Raw genomic sequence first — 26,468 nt, 5'->3', positions numbered from 1 at the left:
GGCCTCCTCCAGCGAGAAGGTGCGAGGAGCGGGGCCCCCCCGGGCGGCTGGGGAGGGGGCGCGCCGGGCGGGGAGGCGCAGAGCCAGCCGCCTACGGAGCCCAACTGTTTGCAGCAGGGGCCGGGCGGGTGGGGCGCGCCCCAGTGGTCCGCGCCGGGCGGGGACGGCGGGGGCTGGAGCAGGCGCTCGGCGCGAAGCCGGGCGGTGCCCGGGGGCGGAGGGCAGGTGGCCGCGCGGCCGCCGCCAGGTAGCCAGCGGCTCAGGGGCTGCGCGGCGCGGTCCCCGGCCTCCGCCTGCCCCCGGGCCCGGCTCGTGGCCGCCCGCCGCGGGGGCGACCCGGAACGGGGGTGGGTGGGGCTCGAGGCCGCCCGCCCGGGCCCTGCGCACCCGCCGCCTCGCCACCCTCCCCCGTCCCCCCTTCCCTTCCAGCTCAGCCCGCTGGCCCAGACGTGACCCCCGCGCAAGGTGCTGGCGCTGCGCGCTGCCGGGGCGCGCGTGATTAATGGTCCAGAGGTCGGGGACGGTGCGGGCGCGAGCCCCTTCTTGGCTCGGCCAGGGTGTGAGGGTATCCGGGAGGAGAGCCAGGTCATGCCAATGGGGGCCCCCGGGAGCGCGGCGGCGGCGGCGGCGGCGGAGGAGGAGGAGGAAGAGAAGTAGGTGACGCCGACCGGAGAGGCTCGTCCCCTCTGGCCCCGGGGCGGCGCCGCGGCGGGTCCCCCGCGCCAGCAAAGTTTGGAGCCACGGGCGCCGCGCGCCGCTCCCTCCCCGCGCAGTTCCCTCGGCGGGGTCTGTGCCGCCGCTGCTGCCAGGGCAGGACAAAGGCTCATTAACACGTGATGGGACGGCGCTTCATAAATGGGACCGGAGCGAGAGGGAGCCAGAGACAGAGCGCGAGCGGAGGCAGAGGCAGGGACCGCGCGAGCCGGCCGAGGCGACGCGCGCCCGGGCCGGCGGAAACCGGCGGCCCCACGCCGGTCCAGGCGGGGCTCGCGGGAGGACCCAGCGAGGAGCCCCGGGAAGGGGCGAGGCTCGCGGGCGGAGGGGGCGCCAGTCCCGATCGCTGTCGCGGGCGGGCGCTGCTGGAGGCAGGAGACGCCGGCGCGCGGGCTGCGCGGACCGACTGACTTACTGACCGACAGACGGAGGCACACCCCGCTCCACCCCAGCCCACCCCGCCTCGCCCGCATCCCCGCGCCGGCGCCGCCTCCCTCTCGCGACACCCCCCAGCCACCCCTTCCTTCTCTACTTCTTCTTCGCCTCCGCCTCTCCTCGGCTCCCGCGGCGCCAGTGCCTTCCCCTGGCCCGGGCGGGGCGCCTCGGCTCCCGGCAGAGCTCTCCGTAGAGTCAGGGGGGACGTTTCCTTCTAGCAGAGAAGCAGCCCCTGCGCTGGGCGAGAGGTGCCGAGGGAGCTTCTCCCGCGAGGACCGGGGGATGCGAAGGGTAAGACCTGGCAGAGCTGCGTGTGTAAATACTTCCGCCTCCTGCCCGCTCGGGTGCTGACCAGTGTGGTCCCCAAGTGTCCTTCGTGGAGTACTTATTCCGTGTGAGCGAATTGTGCATCGGTGTTTACTAAGCCTTATAGCCCCTGTTAACTGTGGTCTCTGCTACTTCTGGAGGTTTCTACCATTTACTAGTTACTGAACGTGTGTGCACCTGGCTCTCTGTATGCACTGATGTCTGTTTGTGGAAAATGTGTAATTGTGCATGTTTGCAAAACGGGCGCTTGAGTTGGTGCTTAAATGCCTCTAAACCGTATCAGCAACTAAGTCTCCCCGGAGAAATACATCAATGTCTGCACCAAACCTAGAAACTGTCTGAAGTCAAATATAAAATGTCATATAAAGAAATATATATCAGATAATAAACTTTTGCGTAGAAAAATGTAGCTACAGGAACCACTCTTCTTTGAGGAAAAATAAATGAGCATTTAACTGATATCTAAATTTGAATGGTGATGGAACCATTCAATTCAGAACTAGCCATTAGATGAAAAAAGTTGATGTGTTTTTAAAAGACGTGTCTTGCCAAGGCTCACAATCACGAATGGATCAGCTCCTGAATGAAAATGTGTTGCTGTGACAGACGCGAGAAACTGTCATTTGGTCATTTGAAAGTTTAAAAGCAACATGCATGTTTCTGATTTTAATTTTCAGTTGAACAGATGAGAAAAAAATTAGTCACCTATTAATCATTTTGTCTCCCATCTTTTCTTATTTTCCTTCAGATAAGTGCTATTCTTGCCTTTGTTGTTGCTTTCTTGATATATTAGCATCCTTGGGCATTTAATCCAATCAAAGATTAGAACGGATCTACTGGTTTTAAAGGTGTTGAAATGTATCTCAGTGGATCCCATAACTTCTTCTCATTTTTATTACAAGTTAATGTCTTGTGAACAAAGGGGGAAATGCAGTTTCTCCAGGGAAACTCAGTGGATACTGAGTATTAGTGGGTGACCACTGCCATCAATCTATTTTGCAGAATATTGAGAAGCTCAGAGCAACCAACCTTTAAGGTTCCCATAGGACTGTATCTGATTTAAAGTGTTGCTTTTCTAATCCCACCCTACTGACAGTTTGCAAGAGAAGATATACTGATTGATTTTTCTCTGTCCCTTTTTCTCCTGGTACTCCTTGCCCCTCCCCCACTCTCTAACTCAGTTAAGAGCAATGTTCTCAAAATAAACGGCTACCTATAGTTTCTTAAGTGAGACAGATTATTTTCTGATTATCTACATGTGAACAGAATCCACGCACCTCCAGAATTTTAAATGTTGCATACTGCAGGCGGTTACTGTAGGTACAATAGCAGTTACCACAGTTGGGCAAGACGCTTGGACGTGGTTTTTAAAAACTAATCCATTTTAGATTATCAAGAGAATTTACTGTAAACGGACTCTTTTTGTTCCAAGGATGTCTCCCATTCCAGGCAAGCAGCAATCTTGGCTGAGGTAGGTATCCAGTGTCTGATGGGGAAAGGTCTCATTGTGTTCCTAGGTCTCCCTGGGGGTAAAATGATGCCACAGGGGGCAAATGCTCAGTTCTGACCTTTCAAAAATAAAATTACTATGCTTGCATACTCATTGTTAGGAAGGCAAATTGTATTTGTGCCCCCTCCCCACTTTTAATAGATAGCATCGGTATATGTGCATATAAAAAGAATATCATGCCTAGTCCCTTAAACAAGCTGTAGGTGATATTATTTACTTTGGCGTGTGAAGTTTCTCCTTCTGGTGAAAAATCCGATCTCACGTTGGAGTAGTGCTCGGCTTTGTTTGTTATCCACTGTTTTCTGTCTTTTTCTGTTACCCTTTTCCCAGTGGACCACGTGCCTCCCTGTCTCGCCTGTGAGATTGTTCTTCTCTAATAAGCCTAGCTGCAGGATCAGTGTGTTCTTTTTGGCATTTCAAAATGTTAAAATAGTGAAATTGTTAAATGTTACCAAGATGAAACTGCTGGGAATGAAATTCTCCAGAAGAACCACTATATTTGTGGCCTATCACAGTCTCTTCCAAAAGAAAACTCCTCAAATCGGTTTACCTATTTTCTCAAGAAAGAAGCAGCCCCAGCGATTGTGTTGATATGTGTTTAGTATGCGGTGTCAGCTTATTAATTACTAAGGCAAAGCCTGAAAAACTCACTCAAAACAATTGTGTGACATTCTTCTTTGCTTTGATTCTGAATTAATACGAACCACCAGGAAATTTAGACAAGCTCCTAGGTTAGCTTGCATATTAGTATGTGGAATTGGAATTGGAACACTTGGCTGTATTAGAATAACCTAGTATGAAATGGAACTTATAATAGCAGTTTAGGGTTCACCAGGCTTACCAAATGTTTCTTCCCAGAAAACAGTTGGCCTCATAAGGAAAGGGATTATTTCCCATAATTAGCTCTCCAGGAATGCTGCAAAAAAGAGTAATAAATCAAATTTGGAAATACCTTAACAACACATGATGAGAAAAACGAGATTTGGTTATAGCGTCTTGAATTGGGTTAGGAAGATGGAGCCTGTCTGTTAGTTTGCTGCCTGTTATTCTTGGGGTAATGATGTTAGCTCAGTTGCATGAAGCACACAGATGAGAGCTTTCATTCCTGCAAAAAGGGATGCCGTGTCTCCACCAGTGTAAGCCTGTCTCTTTCATTCTCGTAGTCATCATTTTTTAATTGAACTAACAAATTAGAGTGAAGCCAGCCTTTGAGTTTAAATGATTTATAATTCTGCTTCTGACTCTGCAATGACCCGGACCCAACACTGTTGTGGAAAGCTATGCCAAGGCCAGGTTTATATATCGCATATCTATATTTTGAGGGGCTGAAAGCTCTGCTGATTTTGCTTTTCTAGACTGAAAGTTGGCCGAGAAGTTAAAGAATAAGAGGAAATCAAAACCAATGGATGCATTTTGTATTGGCAAAATTTTAACTTCCTATTTCCCCCCCTGAATCTCCAGCTCTTTCCTAGTCCTGTCTCCTTGATAATGTTAACCTTATAACCCCATGAATGCTGTTTTTGAGGGATTGGAAGGTTCAACACTTTGTAACTGAATTGTTATTTAATGCTTTGATAACCATTTAAGTCACTAATCCATATATTCTTAGATTGGATTAGGTTGACTGTATAACATATTACAGATCAACTCAGATTTCTCCCAAATATTTTCTGGACTAAAAGAAACAGTAAATATCATCCAGAGTATATATAATGTCAAGTTATATACTGCATAATTTAAGGTGACCAAGATGTATAAATACACTTTTATAAATATATCTGAACAAACTTTTTTGTACATGTATATCAAGACCAAAATAAAAATTGAGACGTTGCCTTGATGTAGTTGCATATATGATGCAGATTTTAAATAAATACTACAAATTTGGGGAAACGTCCAAATTCACGGCAGCTGTGCAGATGGACGTGGAAGACTCAAGGCAAAAGGAAGTATCCACCTTGGATCAAAACAAGGCTGTTTTTATTTTCCAGGATAGTGGAAATCTGTTCCAGTCTCCTGTGTTCTAAGAATCTTGCAAAGATGACAGAATAGGCAGAACCACATTCGATTATAGTTTTCTCATAGACACTGATTGATGTGTTTAACACAGTTTTCACCAATCTTGCTGATTGTGTATTAATTTTGGAAAGAAAGTTGGGAGAAGATACACTAGGTTATTACTGTGTCACAAGATGTATATTAATATAAGTATATTTGTTGGATATAACACGTTATAATGCTATCACAAGCAAGTTAACACTATAGGAAGTTTGTGAGGAGGAAAGGGGAAGGCAGTTTTAGTGGTTTTCCAGTGCTTCTCTTGGTACTCTTCAAATGGTTTGAGGTTAGATGAACTTCTGTCTCAAACAAGCCTGCACTGATAATAGATGTTTATGACATATCAGTAATCAGAGGTCAAAGCTATTACATAAGGTAATCAGTGTGATTACCTCTAGTTCTTACCATAAAATATTTACTGAAAAGCTTTCCTGGGTCATATTTCTTCACTGAACAGGGTGCCTCATAGAAAATAAAGTGCATTTCATTATAACAGTTTTTCTAGGGCAGTTGCGATAACAAATGTATTCTGGATCTAGTTTTTATAGCTATTTGCCATATATTTGAAGTACTTTCCATACAGATTATTGGTGAATACCTTTGGGATATCCTCTGAAAGTTTCATTTGGACAGTTTAATTTCATAACTTAGTGAGCATGGGATTCTAAGGTTCAGAGTTGTGTTCACGTGGGTTTTTGAGGGAAGGATTGTTTACTTCCCGAACCTGAGCAAATGGGTCTGTCAGCGTCATAGCAGTTGTTCCGAAATACCATGAATTCTGTTTTAGCCCCAGCTGGAGAAGTGTTCACACCTGCACTTTAGGAAGGCTTTCAAAGTTTTGCTTTGTTTGTTTGTTTTCTTTTCTATTCTTATTGAACATGCAAGTTGAGACTGGTCTGATGGGAATCAGTGCTTTTTTAGCCAACTCTTTTTTTTTCTTAAGCCCCTGTTCTATAATTGCATTATAGTCTGTATTTTTGAATAAGTTTCTTAAAGCAAATTTTGCATTTTTGAATGCAATAAGAGATTTAAGTTCCCTTTTCTCCTAACACAGATGGCACATCATTTTTCCCTAGGAGTACAATATTTTATTATCTAACGTCTTATTTTACCACTCTAATTTGGAGTCCTAATTGTTTAGAGTTTGGATTCGTTGAAGAGAAATTTGATACCTCTGGCATGGTTCCTTACCACCATTATCAACTCTGAATAGAATTAAAAATTTTCTTCTTTAATTTCAGGAGATAAAGTGCAGCACAGTTTCCAAAATTTGACAGTGTAATATCTATTTTTTTTTCATCCCCACTAGCAAATTCCATGCTATTGCTTTTTAAAGAAAAGCAGAAGCATTTTTCAAAGACGTGCCAGGCAATCTGTTGTGGGAGTTGAATATGGCAAATGCTTTCACACACTGTGTATGTCAGTAGTATATTTAAATAAAATTAAAATAAAATATAATTAGGAAATAATGTTTTTCAAAGTTTACATTGAAATGGGAGGGTTCGCCTTTTTCCTTTATCATTTCTTTATTGGTTCTTTAGACCATATATTTAGAGAAGAAAATTGGAGTCAATAGGAGTTCTGTAAATTGAGTTAAAAGGAGTTTTACATTTAAATTGGTGATAAATTCCTGTATGCTTTAAAAAAAAATTCTACTTTCACATTGGACATTTGTTCTGGAAAATTTTATAACATAGATTTCTGTTGGTCAGGTAGCTAAAAAAGATGTTTCTAATAGAGCAAGTGAACCAATATCGTAGGTAGTATGCCTTTGTCACTCTTGTTTGCTTTTAACTCAGCTATATTTAAAAATAAATTAACTTGATTTATTCTTTGTAAGAGAGGCTTATTTTAATACCACTGTGATCTGTGTATTTTGGTTTATTCCAGTGTTACTTCTTAAGTGGACCATATTTTCAACTCATTGTAATGTGTTGCTACCAGAATTTGTAAATGTTTTCTCTAGCTTTTGTACAAGTTGTGGTGAACAAATGATATGCATGTGGAGAAAAAGGAAAAAAAAAAACACCTAAAAGAAAAAAAATTAAACAACTTAACTCATAAGCAAAGTAAGCAAAAGATTATCCAAAGAATTCTGCATCTTCGCCTATGTGGGAATTTGACTTTGGAAAATGCACAACTACTTTTGGAAATTAGATCTAAGTTCATACAAATTTAAGAAACGGGAAATCTTTGAATGATTTTAGTCCTTGGCTGAGGAAACTAATTATGAGTAATCTATGATCCATTTTTATTGATGAAATAATTAGAGAGGGAACAGTCTGCCCAGAATCATATATTTAAGTGCTTTAGGATATATTTCCATATATTTATAACTTGTAGGTATTTTTGAAAGATCCCTGCCAGCTATAAGCAATGCAAATTGCATAATTACCAGGGTAACTCTGTAAGATAATTTGCAGTAGATTTGCATTACTCGGGCCTACTGCAAAATTTCCATTTTAGTTTGTCATTTTCTGGGTTCATCTCCCGTGATACATTATTTTATGGTTTTGAGAAAAAAAGAACAAACTGAAACATTTCCAGCTTAACAAGAAAATAAGCTGGAGTGTGACTTACTTTTACTTGTTTCCTGTTCTTTTATGCTCAGTAATCATAGGTTCCTTCACAATGATGTTGAAAGACATAGTTAGCAGTCCTATCAAACTTTCCATAGACTTTGCAAATAGAATTCAGAGAAAGTAGTGTGCAGTTTTTAATTTACGTCTGCATGCTGGGTAAGTACATGTTATGTCTTGAAGCCACTTTTCTTTGCTGGACAAAAGATCTAGCAAACAAATTTCCTGAAAAAGTGCAGAGAAGCTCTGGATTGTAGACTGAAAATCCTTGAGAGATTCTTCACTCCTTATATGTATTTTCAGGCTAGACTACATTGTTCGATTCCAGTCAAATAGGAAAAGCTTGGTTTTGAAGATCTTCTGTGGGAGACTACTTTATCATGAGCGGGCTTTCTTCGCAATCCATTTCAATGATGGAAAAACCTATACTCATAGAATATTCTTTCTTCCTATCTCACCTCTGTTCTTCTTAAAGGTTAGTTCTGTTTTCCTCCCCTATCTAGTCTTTTTCACAGATCTCCGTCATCTTTAACAATGGTCCTAAAATTTTAGAGTGTCTTGGAATCTCCTGGAGGCCTTGTGAAAACACAGATGTGCCCCAACCCAGAAACACAGAGTTTCTGATTCTGTAGGTCTCAGGTCAGACCTGAGACTGCATTTCTCCCAAGTTCCCAGATGATGCTGATGCTGTTGGTTGGAGAGCATCCTTTGAGAGCCACTGACCTATAAAATAACTAACTCTGCACTTCCAAACCACATGTGACTTCTCAGACTGTTCTTTAAGATGTACCCTGGAATGTCCAGCCTATGCTCAACTACCTTATTTGCTAGTTCTTCACGTCACTTTTTCTGAATACTTTTAGTTCCTCAACTCTGTTCAAAATCACATAGTTGTATTACACAAACCCTGATTCAAGGTCAAACTCTGAAGTATAATAGAACTACTTCATGGTTTCAATGGCATAAAAATTCTGTACTTGCATCCAATTTGTTACCACATTTCCAAAGCATATTTCACATCATTACTGAAACCAAGTTCTTCTAGCTCTGTTTGTACATTATAATTTGCATCTTGAAAGCATATTTTTTGTTTATATCGTGTATTGTTCGTACACACTGAAAAAATTTTTTATTAAAGTGGGTGATTTTCAACTGAAGTAGGTGATATGTAAGTACCTAGTTTTTAAAATCATGTTTAAATGGAGCCCTGAACTTACACAATAATAAAAATGTTTAAAATTATTCCAGTGAGAAAGTGATAGGAAGGAAATTGAATGATTTAGAAAACTACTGTATCCTTGATTTGTATGAGTATTTGAATAAATATTAACTTGTGAAATATTCCATCTTAGCTTCTGTAATAATAGAAAATAATTTTCCATTCTTTTTCATCACAGAGTTATGACCTGTGTTGGTGATTTCGAATTTGAAAATTGGAAAGCCAAATGTTTCATAAAATAGAAATGAGTTGAATTTGTTATTAGAATTGATTTTGGGCTCCTGAGACATTCCCTTCTTACTTTTAGCATCTCTTGGCATAAACATGTCATTTGTTTTCAGTATAACGACTTTCCTTTACTCATTCTTAATTACTTTCTTGAGGCACAATTCCAAATACTCACAATTAATTTTTATCAATATATTAAATTTTCTCAATGCCCTTTGCCTCAGAAGAGCAATTAGAAGTTTCGTTTTAGTAGGCAATAGTAATCACCCATTTTTAACCCTCTATAACATATTTTCTTATTTACGTTTAAATTAATTCAGTTGTGAAATGCATAAAATGTTGTTAGCAGGAGAAGTCGTTCAACCAAAGCAAGAACCATGTCCGCTGAATAGAGTAACAAATTGATTCCTGAGGGCTTATAAAAGCCACTCCATCTAGTAGTTGAATTTTCACATAACTTCTCTTGACAAGTTGTTTTGAAAACACACTTGCACATGGAGAAACCCACTTGGGAAAAATCAGTGCATAATAGCAGGCATTTGAGGGAAGGAAAAAGTCCATTATAATCATAATTTCATACACTGTCTTTAAAGGTCTATCAACAGCATAGAATTAGGATTCACTCGCAGTAAATCCTAATCCACAGTTGTGCACCTCACAAAAATCTCCTTATATGTCGTTGTCATGTGGCAAAACATCGAGGTTCATAATACACACCCAGGCTGAACAAGAATCGGAATAAAAAGTAAATACCTGATCTTTCTCCATAACTTATACTCACCGTCAGTATAATTTCTGTTTGGTACTGAGATCAAAGGTCCTGGGATAAACAGTTGTTGATGCTTTTCATGTAAATTTTACAGCTGGGCAGTCCTTTTCAGATGGATGTTTGTAGGAGACCAAGACTCAGGTTTACCTCCCGAATGATCAGCTGACTTTATGCCAAGGAAAACTGTCCACAGGTAAAAGTCATTCTGCTGGGATGGCTCTGCTCTACTGCCAACGTTCATTTAGTCAACAGGCATTGAGTACCAGGCACTGCACCAGGCAGAGGACATTCAAGACCATATAATACAGGTCTCTACTCGCAAGGTGTTGATGATTTGAAAGGTTTAGACACAAGAAAGATGGCTACGGGATGACTCAGCATTGCCTGCCATCTCTCCAGGGAGAAAACTGCAAAACACATACAGGGAGGGGATTTACCCAAGCCAGTACTATTTGATGATGAGGTATCATCTGCCTATTACCTGTATTCATATCCTACTTAATTCTGTCTTCTGTGGGAGGGAAGGGTAGATGGATGGGCTTTATTTGATGGGTTGGTTGCAGTGGAGAATCATTTCCCTTGCCTCGTTGACCCATATCCGTTATCAAGGTGTGATACATGGCTAGACAATGTCTTCAGTGCTTAGCGCAGAGCACATGCCCAATAAAAATATGTTACACGAGGCATGTAAGGGGCCTATAACTTTATATCCATCTGCCACCTTGCTGTAGTAACACAGCTCTGTGCCCTTTAGGCTCCAAGAGTCAGTCACACGCATTCCCTTTTTGGAGCCCTACTGAAGATTACATAGTTTCTTCTGTCTTGATTCCAGGCAGAATCTTAAGAACTGATCACAGAGAGGCATCCTCTCTCTGGGCATAAGAAAACCACGCTGCTCAAGTGGAGTGATTTTTATTGAGTCTGAATATCTCTGTATGGGCAATAGATGTTTCAAGCTTTTGTCAACTAACAACCATCATGTCTCATTAGACCTAAAGAAGGTGCCCTCTCCTTTCCTCCCTGGTGTCGTGAAAACTGTCATTACCACCCACAATCCTTATAACTGACTACTGAAGAAAAAAAATCTACGTACTTTTTAAAAATAGTGGCAAAGACAAGTTAGATTTTATTTATTACTTGCCAATAGCCACTGCAAATAAGGGCTAGGATTTATAGCTTATAGTTAATTGTCATACTTCATCCCTAAAGCCCATGGGACAAGGATGATTTGTAAGTGCTATGGGCAACCTTTTTACTGTCAACAGATCATTCCTTCAGATTTTAGCTGTTCACTGTGTAAAATTATTAAGTAGTATTTATTACCTCCTTTCTCAAAATCGATTCTCCCCTTTCCTTAGAAGTGGAAAGAAGAGTGTCTTGTTAAATGGTTCCTGGACCTCGAAGTTGAGAGCAGGGACGTTGGGTTATGCAGACCTGGGTTGAAGTTCCAACTCCATCCTCTATAGTGGGAAACACTGGGCAAAGCTTTACCGCTCTAAGCCTCCGTTTTCTCATGTGTAGAATGTGAATGGTAATAGCTCCTAATTCGTGTAAATATTAAAAATAATACATATCCTTAACATGATACTTGGCACATAAACATGTTTCTGATTGAAAATATTTGGGAATTGGAATTTTCTCTGTTGTGCATTTAATCACCTTAGTCACCCAGTCACTCTGAGATTTGAGCCTGGGCAGACAAGACTTGCTTTTTAGTTGGACTTCATTTGTCTGTTCACGAATTCAAAGAGAAGATACTTTTTTGCTGCAAGGTGAATGAAGACACTGAAAGGTCTGCTGCTCCATTGGACAACATGTAGAACACTTTAAACCATTGCTGTCCTTGGCAATGAACTGTCAAGATAACCTACCTACTGGGTTCTGCATATTGCTTTCAGCCTTTATTGATCAAACCTCATATGCAAGATAAAGACAGTCTTATGGAGTATTTTGTATATGGGCCAGGGCTTCTATTGAATTGCAAACTTTGCAGAATCTATTTTAAGGGAAGGCTGCTTCAATTATGCTCCTTACAGCTTCTATAGAAAAGGTATCTTCCCTACTCCGCTGCCCCCCTCCCCCCAAAAAAGCAAAGCCACTTGGTAGGAGGAAACATCAAAACAGCACAGCAAAATTAAATGATTAACGGGATTGGTTATAAAAGTCAACAAATGTAAGGAATCAGTTCATTTGTATCATTAATTTGCTTTTGTGCTGGGCTTTCCTTCTGACAGTGAGTGCTTAATTTGATGTAGTTTAAAGGTGTCATTTCTTGAGCCCTGAAATTCTTTATGTTTTAACAAGCCTTTAAATGTTAAATAATTAGGCATACTTCAGGTTAAATTTGAACAGAAGTATAGCCTTATAAGTGTCCTAATGTCTATTTAGTTCATATTAATTTATAATTTTAATGAAAAATCTCTTATATTGTTAGTAAGAATAGACCAGAGAAAAGGGTACATTTAATAACGCCTGCTCTATGTTACAAAATATAAGAAAAGCTAAGCCTTTCAGAACCAACCGAGCATTACCAGCAGAATGGAATTTTCTTTTATATATGGGAAAGAGAGCGAACATTAACACAAGGAAGAAGAATTATGTATTTTTGCCTGAATTATCAGGATAATTAAGTCAATCTTTGCTAGTGAAGATGATGCAATAAGTGACCAAACTACTTTAAGAATTCCAAAACTCAACTGGTTAGGCAAGAGGTAGAGGAGACTCAGTTGCCCATCAGCTGTAACAAAAGCCTCATTGATCGAGTTGTCATGTTGGCCATAATGTCTGTAGTGTATATTAAGGACATGCCTTAGACAATGCAGTTATCAGAGTCAGCTAAAATTTTCCTTACTAACTTTTAGAGACATACATTAGCAAGTTATTTTTCTTGATCAAATTAAGAGAAACCAGACTTGTTCCCAGAAACAAATGGAAAATAACAAACTAATATAGCCACTGGCACCTTCCTTCTGTTGAACCATTCACAAGACTCTCTTATAAGGTTAGCCAAGCAGAACAAGACAGAACCAACAAACTCAGGAAAACAACGTGATTAAGAAAAGGCCTAGGGCTCCTCCATTTGGTACCCTGGACGCCTATCAATCTAGACACGATGAGCTTGGCATTATTTCCTTAAAGCATTTACAAACTTAGAATCTAGAAAAGGAGCCTGGTGGGCTGATACAATCTGTAACTATGTTGGGAGCCCCAGTGCTTCTGATGCTTCTGGAGGGTTTTCTGCCTTCCTGGACATGACATCCTGCAGGAAGAAAATACTATCTAGTGCCTGTTCCCCCAGAGATGCTGCAAGGATTTTGACTCCAGAATCAACAGTGACAAATATCTAGACTACTGAAGTGTTTCTCTAAAACAAAGGTCTTCAATGGGGCAATGAATACTAAAATACCCTACTATTAAATTATACTGGTATAGAAAAGACTCTATTTGAAGTCTTGTTTTGAGGACTCACTCCATGCCTGTCCTAATCAGAACATGTATGTTTTATACCCTTAATGTTTATAGAAACAAAGGCATGGTCTTTGCGTAGACTTTTTAAAGACCATACTGCTGCCAAGCCCATAAAAATTTCTCGATGATCCCATGTCCTGCTAGATGATGTATAAGTTTGGAGGTGGTAGATGGAGAAGCAGGTGTGCATAGAGAGAGAAGGGCAAAAAGAACAGGTGATGTTATTCTAAAAAACTGAAGTTTTTTTTTAAAATAAGAGATTCAATATATTATTTTTATTATTGTTATTATAAATGCATGATTTACAGTCTAAATTGTTAGAATATGTTGCTTATATTTTAAAAGCAGAATTCTAGGAAAATCCCCTTAAATGTTATTCAATCATTCTATTACTATAATAGTAATAAAAACCAACTGCTTCTTTAATAGGTACATCTACGCATCTTGCTGAAAATTTCCAATTGTGATTTTCCCAGTAGCACACAAAAACAAAATTGATGGTAGCTGCATCCCCCAAAGCCTAAACTATATTACTAATGAACTCTCAAAGAAAACTCTCAATGTGAAATAAATAAATAAATAATCAGGTGGAAATTACTGTAATAATCCAAATGTAGAAATAAAGGAAGGAATTACCAAAATGCAGAGCACAGTTTTCCTGCCATGATCCCATTAACTGTTCGAATAGCCTGTGCACAGTGACATTTTGACATTACTAAGATCCTTGAACTGCACAAAATCCATGTATATTTTTAACCATATTCTTTAATTAAAGTTGGCTTATATTGGGCAGAAATTACTCTATATTTCATAACCAAACTGTGCCCTGGCTCAGGTTTTAACGAGCTAGTTTGTTTTAATGAAAGCACTTGGTCACATTAAAATGGGAAATTGTGATCACATATGTGGTGATCTTAATATAGAGTCAATCACAGGCACACATGTTTTGAATTATTGAAATAATGTTTGTAATCCTTTGTCTTTACTGAAGAAGCTTTATAGCTCTTCCAAAGACTAAAATTTTCATCCTTGAGGACATGCCAGCAGGCAGATTTACCTAGATGGGCTGGGATAGGAAAGAGTGATTTAGTAGGAGGTAGTCTTAATTACTATTGGCAAAATGCCTTAATTCGTGCTTGTAAGAAGCTGGAAGACTAGAATATACTATAAGATGCAAAATGGCTTTATCCTAGTTACTGTTAGTCCTTAAAAGAGTATATACATGGGTTCAGCTACAAACTCTTCATATTCTAGAAAATTTATTTAAAGTCTAATGGTCTCCATTTCCTTATCTGCAAAATGGGAATTATAAATAAGCACCTGATAGAATTGTCATGACAATTTAATGATAGAATATATGCAGAATCTCTCAAATGCCTGGAATGTAATAGACATGCAATGAAGTTTCCTCCTCCTTCACCCATGTGTGTATCTTCTATGTGCTTCGTGCTTTAAGTGCTGAGACAAAAATAAAAATTGAGTAAGCAGCCTATGATCTAATTAAGGCAATGAATTATCTGGAAGTATAATTAATAATATACGGCAAAGAGCCATTATACTAAGTAATGATAATAATAATTAATATTTATTGAAGGCTTAAATTTTGTGCCAGGCACTATGATAAGTACTTTACATGCACTTTTTTTTTTCATTTAATTTTTAGAACAATATTATGATTGAGACAGCCTCCCTGTCCTCCTTCTCCTTCTCCTTCCCATTTTACAGATGAAATAAGGAGCTTTAGAAAGATTAACTACTTACCCAAATACAGGTCTAACACTAATATTGGTTTGCTAACTCCTAATTCAATGTTCTCTCCATTACTAGTGCTTTGACTGGTTGGAATCAGTGGATGCAAGAAGGGAGATAGTGGCATCCCTGTCTTAGGTTAGGGAGATGATGCATCATAAAGGTTAAAAGCAGCTCCAGACCTACAGTATCCAATATGGTAGCCATTAGCCACATGTGACTATTAAGCACTTGAAATGTGGCTAGTTCCACATGTTGAAAGGATAATATTTTGGATGCATTGGCTTAAATAAAATATATTATTAAAATTAATTTCACCTTTTACCTTTTTCTTTTCATCTAGATGATGGAAACTTTAAAATTGCCTATGTGGCTTGCATTCCACTTTTATTGGACAACAGTGCTCTGGAACCAGAACCTCTGAGTTCGTGCTGGCTCTGCCCCTACTAGCTGTGTGAATGGCAAATTATTTACCCTCTCTGTGCCTTTCATCTGTAAAATGGGGATAATAATGGCACCTACCTCACAGGGCTACTGTGAAAATAATTTGATATACATCAGCGGCTCAGAGGGCCACCCACATATAATAAGCTCTTTATAATGCTTAAAAGGGGAAAATCAGCAAGACTTAGTGGTCTACCTGATTATAGAGGCCAAGGAGGAGGAGGAATCCAGGATAAGTCTGGGGTGGGGGCTTGGGCAACTAGAAAGATTATTCACAATACCGTAAGAAATGTGAAAAACAGTATGACTGCATTGTTTGCAACAGCAAGAAATGATAACTTAAACCTGCATCTGCAGGAGGCTGGTCACATCCATCTAACAGATACTCAAGGCAGCTGCTCAATGACAAGGGAGGTTTTGTGTATTGGTATGGACCTGTCTTCAGGTGTACTTTTAAGTGGAAAAACAAGGTGCTGAACAGCACGTATATTAGTGTTTGTTAAAAAGAAAGTAAAGAGGGAATACATGTATATATACTTGCTTGAATATGCATGGAATATTGCTGGAAGGAGCACCAAGAAACTTCTTGCCTCGGAGGAGAAAAGCTGGCTGGCTGGAACATCGGAATGGGAGAGGTTAGACTGGCTCTTTGCTGTATATCTTTTTGTACATTTTGAATTGTATGAATGGGATATATATACATATAAATAATCGAAGTGTCAAATAAATTAGTTTTTAATTAGGGAGTGTGAAGGGAGAAGTAGCTGCTTGAGAGAAGATGATTTATGGGCTGGAGGTCATAGATTGGCTCCCAGTAGCTGCTTGGAAATGCTGGGCTCAAGTTTTGGTCTTCAGGCCAAATGTCCATTGAACCAATTACCTTTCTCTTTTCTAATTTTAAGAAAAGGCAGTTAAACATATTATTTAATCATGGCTTTCATGCATCAGTTAATGAAATTCAACTGCCACCGTATTAGGTTCATAGGAAGATTTCTAAGGGTGTCCAGCCTTCCCCATCCCCCACTCGCCTGCTATCGTGTTATCAGGCCGGTGAATCACATAAGGAAAAAAAAAAAAAACAAACCATTCCTGTGCTAGGAAAGCACATTCTAGTTATGGAAATAAACATGTAAACTTATGAGTAAGTGCTATGATGAGGTTTATAATAGACAGGAAAATTGGGGGAAATAGTTCTGCCTGGTGGGAAGGGCAGGTCAAGGAGGTCTCAGAAAGATATTTAACAGAGAGCTTGGAGATGAGTATTTCAGACAGAGGAAGGGGTAGGAGGAAGACATGCAAGAGTGATTCAAGGAGCAGGGAATCATCTCCAGGCCAGTAAGATGCTGTGTGTTTCAGTATGGGTGGCAGTTGAGAAGCAAAAGTAAGATTTGAGGATGTACCAGGACCGTTAATGGCTCTCACAGATCGTGATTGTCTTCTGTGTCCTTCCTATTCCATGAAAACTTCCATATGTAAGTGGAGTAGTTGAGCCAATGTAAGTTCTCACAAAGAGCAAAGTTGATTCAGGAGATGTGACCCAATGGTGGGCGCGTGTAGGACATTTTCTGAAGAGCCAAGGATGTGAGGAAGGATATAACAGACAGATGGCTGGACAGGGAACCTGAGAACACTTGAGAGTGAACAGGTGGAGCCAGGCTGAGCTGGGGACTCAGGAGAGATTTTAATAGAGGAACCAGGGCAACCATTGCACCTACTGGACTTCAGTCTTTCATTTCCACCTCCTTTATTTCTATATCCTCCACAACTAGCCTACCTCCCTGGCACACTTGGTTGGGCTTTACCAGACTCTCAGTGCACACTGGGTGTCCCTGTGTGGTCCGTGCACTAGTGCTCTTGCCTCTGGTCAAGCAGTTCTCTATGTGCCCTGCCCTATACCAGTGCGGGAGGGTGGGCTGAACTGGCTCCCAAAAGAAGCAGCACGTTCCTGAGTGATGCCAGAAGTTAGCCATGGAGGATTCAGGGCCCTTGGAATGGTCATGCCTCCGTACTGCCACTGGAGGCCACACTGATCATGCAGAAGGGCTGCAGGACCTTGAAAGGACTATGGGAGGCCTCCTGACTTACCTGTCATACTCGCTTTGTTCATCGTCTGGTAAAATATCACCAGTATTCTTGTTTACCTCTATCTAGCCAAAGTTGCCCCTTTCCTATGACTCATTCCATGAGTATTTAGGCTAGGGAATCATTACACAGGCAGGTTTCAATTAAAATGTCAATAACCTCATCTACATAGAGCGTTTTCCTAGCACAAATGAATTGGATAGCTCTTTAGGATAGATACCTTGATTCAAGCTACATGCTTATTTATTCCCATTATGATTGGGAGAACCCCTCCCCACCTTAAATAGGAAAGGGTTTTTTTTTTCTATCTTGAAATACATATATTCAATCAACCAACTTATATAGGGCCCCTTTCGATATGCTAGGCTTTATGCTACATCCTGTGATTAAATACTAAGATAAAGTTCCTTCCCTCAGTGAGCTTACTATCTAATAGATGGGAGGGAGGGGCAAAACAGAGGTAACCGCAGAGAAATATTAAAGTATTGAGTAAGCGCCATGCTGTATCCTCTTGGATATTCTAGGAGCCCCAAAGAGGGTACTTCTTCTGATCACGGGAGCAGGGGAGCTACAGGAGGTGGTGACATCAAACTGAGGGGAAGGAGTTGACCAGGTGGAAGAAGGGAAAAGGTGTTTGTTTGGAGTGTGAAAAGCAGTAGAAGCAAAAGCACCCAGTTGAAAAGCTATGGATTTGCTGTGTTCATGGGACTGAATTATCTGGTACAAGTGGCAAGTCCAGGAGTGGTGACAGGAAGGCTGGAGAGACAGGCAGGGGCTAGATTATCCTGGGAAGGAGGCCTTTTACTGGACTTCATCCTGCAGGTGTGGGGATGGAGGTGGAGAGCTATCCTGCTCAGGGAGAACAGATTGTGGAGAGCTTCTGGGTACAAGGGAGTGAGGTTCAGATCTGGAAAGCCCTCAGCTGGGAGGACATTGAAGGCAGAGAGAAGAGCTGCGTGGGACGGTCTGGAGAGCAATGGGCCTGAAAGGGAAACCTCGTGAACGAACTTGAACTTGGTCTTTAAGGCAAAGAGGTTGAAATGGGAGTCACATAATGGGCTGCCTATTTTATGAAGATTATCACAGCAACTATTTGGCAAGTGATCAAAAGGGGATCAGTCCAGACAAGGGTGGGAAAACCAACCACCAGGCTTGTGTGTGGGTTCTGGTGAACAGTGATGGTGGCCTGGACTTAGAATGTGGGAAGTTGGGCCACATTTAGCATGTTGTGCTTATTCCTATTTACTAAACAAACAGAACAAAGACTACATCATGACATTTCAGGTATTCATTAAAGATTTTTTTTTTTATGTCTCCGTGTCCTGTCTCCACCCACATTAATTCTACATACTCTTGGCATAAACATCCTTTCCTTGGGGAAGCCGCCTTCAGCGCCCTGCACTGCTGCTCCCACAGCATCCTGTATGTCCCTGACTGTAGTTGTCACCATGCTTTCCCATACTTACAGGGCCAGCTTGCCTGTCTCCTCTGCTACACTGAACTTCATGTGGTCAGGGGCTCTTCCCGGGTACTGATCTGTTCCTAGTGCCCAGTTACAGTGCCTGGCACATCGTGGGTGCTCCACAATTTGTGGAATGGATGAATAAATGAATTATTAATTCAGAGAGGTGGGGTCTCTGTCTTTTAACAGGAGGATTCAGAACATTTTAATTGGATCCAAGCTAATGACTATTTTTCCCCCTCAATACAGTGTGAAATGTTTAGGAACAACAAAAAGACAATTAGTAAGTAAAATATTGGCTTTTGTGATTCTTTAAATGATTATAGATATCACTCCATACTAATATTTCTTCTTTTTTTATATTGAGGTCATTGACCCTGAACATTATCTTAGTTTCAGGTGTACGACATCATTTGCCTCTCCCACACATCTTGATGTGACCCTTTTATCATGTGTTGTGAAGAGCCATTTGGCCAGTTTTCAAGTCTTTTTCAGAGGGAATTGCTCCATTTGTAGCTGTAGATTAGGTGGGCCTGTGGGAGGAGGTGAGTTCGGGATCTTTCTACACTACTATCTTAGACTGCCCTCAGTATTTCTAATATTTTTTGTAAGTTAAAGAACCCAATAGCCATATTTTAAACAAACATTTATAAATAGTAGAACCAATTCTCTGGCCATTTATTTTGAAACAGAACCAAATTGCCTAGCTGAGAACTGAAGAGCCCTGAAAATCTGGCCTCTAGTCTTAGCCATCCTTATTTCCAGTGCCGTCCACCTGGAAAGCCTTGGCTGATCAGGCCTTTCTCCAGTGTATGCTGGTGTCACCCCACTACCCGTGGAGGTCGCTGTCAGGAAGGACTGTCCATTGTCACTACTTTCCAGTGTTAAAGATCTTGCTCTTCCTGTGAGCCTCAGTGCAAGTTTACCCTTCATAACATTTTTTTCTGGGCTGGCGTAGGCATTCTAGAAGTTCACCTAAGCCATGGTTCAGTTCAGACATCTTCTCTGGGTGAGGAAATTTGCCTGATGGAGTCAGGGCTAGAACCTGGATCTTCCCATCATGGCCACGTGCTTCCTAGAGTTCCCAGCAATGTCTTCCTCTTCCTCTATACTCAACATGTAGGTCACACAACTTGGTCCTTGACTCCACACTCTCTTGTTCTTTGGTTGTCTTGTATGCTTGGTCTCACCTGTGTGACAAGGCAGTAAAGTCTTGAAGAGCAGAGATTGTGTGACATGTAGTTGCTTTCCTCACCAGCATCAGGACTCTGTGTGTGAGTGATCGTAGAAGCCGGGGGCAAACACTCCATAACACAACTGAAATGCAGCCACACCCAAGACACATTGCCTTCACGTAACCACCAGACCCTGCAGGTCCACGTGGGACTCACACAGCAACTCGAGTTCAGAGAGCTTAAGTAATGAAAGAAACAGATGTGTTGGGTATGTGCCCTACATCATCAACTTTGGACAGCTTTTCATTTTTGTTTTTTTTAATTGTGTTTTTGTTTTAGATATAGTATATTTTTCTGTACATTGATCAAGTGCATGGCTTTATTTTATCTTTTTTGCTGCTTGGTGCAGCTTGCAGAATCTTAGTTCCCTAACCAGGAATCGAACCCGTGCCCTTGTTTGCGAAAGTGTGGAGTCCTAACCATTGGATGGCCAGGGAATTCCCTGGACAGCTTTTTTTAAACTAAGGGACGGACTCATTTTGTTGACTGACTCAGGCAAGGATTTTACCTACATTCAGAGACAGAAATGAAGTAACAGGAGGGTACATATTTGGGGTGTTTACAATCATTGCGGGCAGGGGGTGGGAGAGGGTGGGAGTTTTTGGTGTGTTTTAATTCTCCCTGTCCTCTCCCCATTCAGCTTCTCTGTTTTCCCTCCCATCAGGGTTCCCGGCTACGGGGCTCTTCCTCAGTCACTGTGAGTGTGGCCTAATTGAAGACGGAGGGGATGAAGTCCATCCTTGATGGCCTTGCAGATACCACCTTTCGAACCATCACCACAGACCTCCTCTACGTGGGCGCCAATGACATTCAGTACGAAGACATCAAAGGCGACATGGCATCCAAATTAGGGTACTTCCCTCAGAAATTTCCTTTAACTTCCTTCAGGGGAAGTCCCTTCCAAGAAAAGATGACTGCAGGTGACAGCCCCCAGTTAGTCCCCGCCGACCAGGTGAACCTCACCGAATTTTACAACAAGTCTCTGTCCTCCTACAAGGAGAATGACGAGAACATTCAGTGCGGGGAGAACTTTATGGACATGGAGTGCTTCATGATTCTGAACCCCAGCCAGCAGCTGGCCATCGCCGTGCTGTCCCTCACGCTGGGCACCTTCACGGTCCTGGAGAACCTGCTAGTGCTGTGCGTCATCCTCCACTCCCGCAGCCTGCGCTGCCGGCCTTCCTACCACTTCATCGGCAGCCTGGCCGTGGCCGACCTCCTGGGGAGCGTCATCTTTGTCTACAGCTTCGTCGACTTCCACGTGTTCCACCGCAAAGACAGCCCCAACGTGTTTCTGTTCAAACTGGGTGGGGTCACGGCCTCGTTCACGGCCTCCGTCGGCAGCCTGTTCCTCACGGCCATCGACAGGTACATATCTATCCACAGGCCCCTGGCCTATAAGAGGATCGTCACCCGGCCCAAGGCCGTGGTGGCGTTTTGCCTGATGTGGACCATCGCAATTGTGATCGCTGTGCTGCCTCTCCTGGGCTGGAACTGCAAGAAACTGCAATCCGTGTGCTCAGACATTTTCCCTCTCATCGACGAGACCTACCTGATGTTCTGGATCGGGGTCACCAGCGTGCTGCTGCTGTTCATCGTGTACGCCTACATGTACATTCTCTGGAAGGCGCACAGCCACGCGGTCCGCATGATCCAGCGCGGCACCCAGAAGAGCATCATCATCCACACGTCCGAGGACGGCAAGGTGCAGGTGACCCGGCCGGACCAAGCCCGCATGGACATTAGGCTGGCCAAGACCCTGGTCCTGATCCTGGTGGTTCTGATCATCTGCTGGGGCCCCCTGCTCGCGATCATGGTGTACGACGTCTTTGGGAAGATGAACAAGCTCATTAAGACGGTGTTTGCCTTCTGCAGTATGCTCTGTCTGCTGAATTCCACCGTGAACCCCATCATCTACGCCTTGCGGAGCAAGGACCTGAGACATGCTTTCCGGAGCATGTTCCCCTCGTGCGAAGGCACCGCGCAGCCTCTCGATAACAGCATGGGGGACTCGGACTGCCTGCACAAACACGCCAACAACACAGCCAGCGTCCACAGGGCCGCGGAGAGCTGCATCAAGAGCACGGTCAAGATTGCCAAGGTGACCATGTCTGTGTCCACGGACACGTCTGCCGAGGCTCTGTGAGCCAGACGCGTCCCTGGCAGCACAGGAAAAGAAATTCTCTCTCTTTTTTTTTTTTAAGCTCAAAAACCCAGAAGAGTCTGTCGTCTCATCGGTTATATTTTTTTAAGCTGACCACGCTCAGTGAAAAGGTGATTGTCACCGTGATCAGTTTTCAGTTCTCTAACGTTTCCATAGTGTAGGTCCTCAATCTCAGATCTCCGAGAGCTGACAGTGAAGAAAGCCTGTTGCTTAGGGGACTGGAAGGTCCTTCAAAGTTTCAGTGAAATAGGAGAGAAACTTTTGGCTACACAACTGGAAGCCCAAGTACCCATAGAAAAAGGCCTTTGTGATCACAACTTTCATTATAATGTGAAATGTATTTGTCTGGAAGTATCAGAGCTGTCCATTTTTACAAGTTATAGTACTAAAGTAGAGCTATTTTGTAAAACGTAGTGTGTCCTGTGAGATGTGTATCAGTGTTTACTATGTGTTATTTATATTTGTCTAGTCCAGCAAAACTGCGAGGTGGGCTTCTACAAGAACAATGGAACAGAAGCAGTGGATATATGCCAATGAGACCACTTTTTAAAACATTACTGCCCATGTTGTGACTTTAAAAACCTTAATATTTTTTCAAATATCTCTATTTACATTTGACATTGAAATAACCATAAAGGTTTATTTTTCTGTTAATCCAACAAGAAGAATTGAAGACTGTCCAAAGTCTTGAGCAGAATTCATTGACACCTAAAAATTTCTTAGTCCTGCATTTTCATACGAGGACTTGTATTATCTTCTGGACTATAGCTGTTCTGTTGGGTGATGGATTACAATCAGAACAGAAGAGAGACGGCATATTGACTTTTGGCTGACATCTCTGACTTTCTTTAGTCTTTAGCTCTTATTGGACTTCTCAAGACAGCATGTGTCAATCTTAATGTATGTTGTTATCACTGTGCAATCACTGTTTACTTGAAGAGTATTGCATCCCTATATTCCAGGTTTACGTAGATTTCATGCCTGGGTGTCCAAACAACAGTCTTCATTTTTTCTTAATTGAAAAGAAGTATTGTCTGGATCAGTAAAATTATACCGTGTGTGAGTGTGAATATAAATGTGTGTATGTGTGTGTTTCTATCTTGTGACTGTTCTAGTAATGTCCTAAAGTGAGAAAACTGTGACCATGTGTAAGCTGTTCCCCTTGCTGCACTCTTACACATGAATTCAGTTTCTAAAATTGAGTTCTTCTGGAAATCTTGTTGATAAAAATACTGACCATAAACCTTTGGAACTCTGCCCCTTTGAAATTGGGTCAGTTATCACTCAACTGACCTTTAGGTATTTCACAAGACCAGTGTTTAGCAAGGAATCATCGTTAATGAACTTTCAAGTCAAGGTCTGTATTTATAGTGTTCATGTCGGGAAATGGGAGTGTTTTGGTTTCTAAGCACCTAATATTGATCAAGCCCATGGAGATGTAAGTCATTCTAAGGCAAGTGGTTCTAAAAATTCCCCAGTGGTTACATATTTCAGTTATGTGTATAGGCAGAGTGATCCCAGTTTAAGTAGCACGATACTCCACTCACTAGAGTGGGGCTACCAGACCCGGCTCATGTGGTAAGAAGGCCTATCAGACAGTGGGTGAGACAGAGGAGGGCAGTGAGGAACTGACACACTCATGATTGAGGCCTGAATGTCATGTGGCTGCTTCTGTGCTTCACACAGATGCCCTTGGTGACAACCTAGCACTCAGCTTTTTCTGTACAGGTTTGGTCTCTTTAAAGACGAGGCCACTCCTCTGCTCCTGGTTAGCAAGAGGTGCTAAAGCATAAAGATGAGCACGACTTGCTTTCTTCTTATGCCCCAGTTTCATACTCTTTAATGATGCCACGGGTGCCCTGAATTAGGCCCTTTCCCAGTAAGCATTGATAACGCTTAACAAGCCACTTGACTCTGACAGATTTTACTTACAAACTATTTTTTCCCTGAACAGATAAAGCATGGCTTTTGCAGGACTGGGAGGCCTGCATAGCCTGATGTGAAGTGGAGAGCTAGCATTATCTGGTGATTGCTAGCTGTGTGGTACCCAAGCAGCCTGATGGGTCAGTGTCCTTTCTTGCAGTGTAAGACTGAATGTGGCTCATGGACCAAGCTGAGATGCTTTTAATTGTCTATACAGCTCGAATCTGCCTACTGGTTCCCCCACTTTACCACTTTGTGATATGCAGATGAGGGCTCAGGGTGCTAGAGGATTAATAAGATCTCTTTAGAAGGAGAAAAGATTGTTTATGAAAAAACTCACCAGGGTCTAGTTTCCATTGAAGAATTGCAACTCTTTTGTCCCAAATTACCCTGAAGATTAATCCACAGATCTCAGAGCTTACCAGGCAGTACCAATGTTCTTCTCACAGCTACAAAGACTCCGTGAAGATGAAATTCTTGTTATTGGTAGAAAAATTCCAGGATTCACTTTTGAAACTGTATTTGTGTGTATACAATGTAGATTTTATAGTGTGTTGTGCTTACAAGATCTCAATCATATTTAATAAATTAAGGGACAAAGGGGCTGACAGCACTAAACTTGGTGCTTCTTGATATTCTAAGAAATATCTGTGAAATATCATCATGTACATGTTACACCACCTTCATTTTAAAACATTTAAATGAGTTTGATTCACTCTGACACTTTTAATATCATTTCCTAACCCAAGTGACTCATATGTTCTCCCCAATGAATATACTCATTAGAATTATTATTCATTAGTGTCATTCATTAATTAGTCCCTTAATGAGACCCACTGATTTAAGTATAATTTAGATTTCAGTAAGTTTTATAAGGTCTAACTTCAGAGTTATCTGCTTTCCTCTGAGGCTGACATATGTGTCCTGATCATGCATTTCACCATCATATATGTCTTCAGAAAGGGCCAAATTGATGACCTGCTCAATTTCTTCAGAGTAACGATGAACTTTTCAATCCCAGACCAACAGTTTCGTTTAGAAAAGGAGGGCTGTCTCCAAGAACCCCTAATTTTCCATTACCTATGAAATAAATGTAAAAGAAACACGGATCTGGAAGAAGCTACAGACATAGGCCTACACTCGAGATGATTCCCAAGCCTCCCTGTCACTTGAGTCAGGTCTATGTGGCATTAAGTGCATGGGATTTTGGCTGTCTACACTCACACTGCAGGCAACAGGCCCAGCCTGTTGAGAATTAGGCCCTTGATGAGTAGCTTCTAGTTACTGTCCTGTTGATTAATTTCTGCCATCCCGTGTCTGTAAAAGAGACCACCAATATCATGCGCAAAATTAGATTTCTCACAATCTAACTGTATATTTGTATGATATTTTAAAATCTCCGAAATGCTGGGCAATGGCTATTAACAATTGTCTTGCACTGGCCTTCTGATGAAATGTTAACGATGCCTAATGTAATATAGACAAAACATTTTATCTGCTGATTTGGGCTGAATGTATGTAAATAGGTTTTAAAAAAGTCAGATGTTTAGGCAGTGGCCTACAAATCAGTATTTTTCAGACAGGAGAGTTTCTTTACGCTGCTGTGGCTTCCTGAAGCTATCGTCACATAAGCTTAGTGTACTAGGCCTGCTGGGGATCCAGGGTCCCCAAGAAAAGAAACCTTTTCTTGTAATAATATGAAGCAAGATACCAGATGATCTGCATTCTTATTTCCAATGTTTCAAGTGGAAAACATAACTCTTGATTGTCTGTAAATCAAACATGATTACTTTTCCTCTTAGAAGAATATTGTATTGTTAGATGTTTGTTGAGCTGGTAACATCCTTGCAACCGCTGCAATATCTTTGTTAGTAATAAAACTTTGTACACAAGTACTAGTAAGATTGTTATTCAATGTAGCTTCAGTCATTAAATTACTAGAGTGAAGTAGTATTTCTGTAATATTTACAATGTATTAAGCCCATGCTATATTTTATTTCAATTATGTAATTAAACTGTTATTTATTCAAAGAGAAAACATCCCATCATGTCTATTGTCCAAAGTTACCTGGAATCAAATAAAAATCCTAGATTATCACAAA

General features: G+C 41.7%; 1 protein-coding gene across 2 annotated transcripts; it reads left to right on the top strand.

Moving 5' to 3' along the window:
- The first annotated feature begins 1,399 nt into the window (after nt 1-1,399).
- On the top strand, nt 1,400-26,468 carry CNR1 (cannabinoid receptor 1). 2 transcript variants are annotated; one of them, XM_057739845.1, is made up of 2 exons: nt 1,400-1,440; nt 20,944-26,468. In XM_057739845.1, the coding sequence occupies exon 2, from the start codon at nt 21,007-21,009 to the stop codon at nt 22,423-22,425; it is 1,419 nt and encodes a 472-aa protein (XP_057595828.1). In that variant the 5' UTR covers nt 1,400-1,440; nt 20,944-21,006; the 3' UTR covers nt 22,426-26,468. The 2 variants fall into 2 exon arrangements, with proteins under 2 accessions (XP_057595828.1, XP_057595830.1); XM_057739847.1 differs by lacking the exon at nt 1,400-1,440 and having other exon boundaries at nt 21,007-21,092; nt 21,168-22,425.

The sequence above is a fragment of the Hippopotamus amphibius genome, chromosome 6, assembly GCF_030028045.1.
Source record: "Hippopotamus amphibius kiboko isolate mHipAmp2 chromosome 6, mHipAmp2.hap2, whole genome shotgun sequence".
Lineage (NCBI taxonomy): Eukaryota > Metazoa > Chordata > Mammalia > Artiodactyla > Hippopotamidae > Hippopotamus > Hippopotamus amphibius.
Note: the sequence above shows the minus strand (reverse complement) of the source record. Positions and strands in the feature narration are given on the sequence as shown.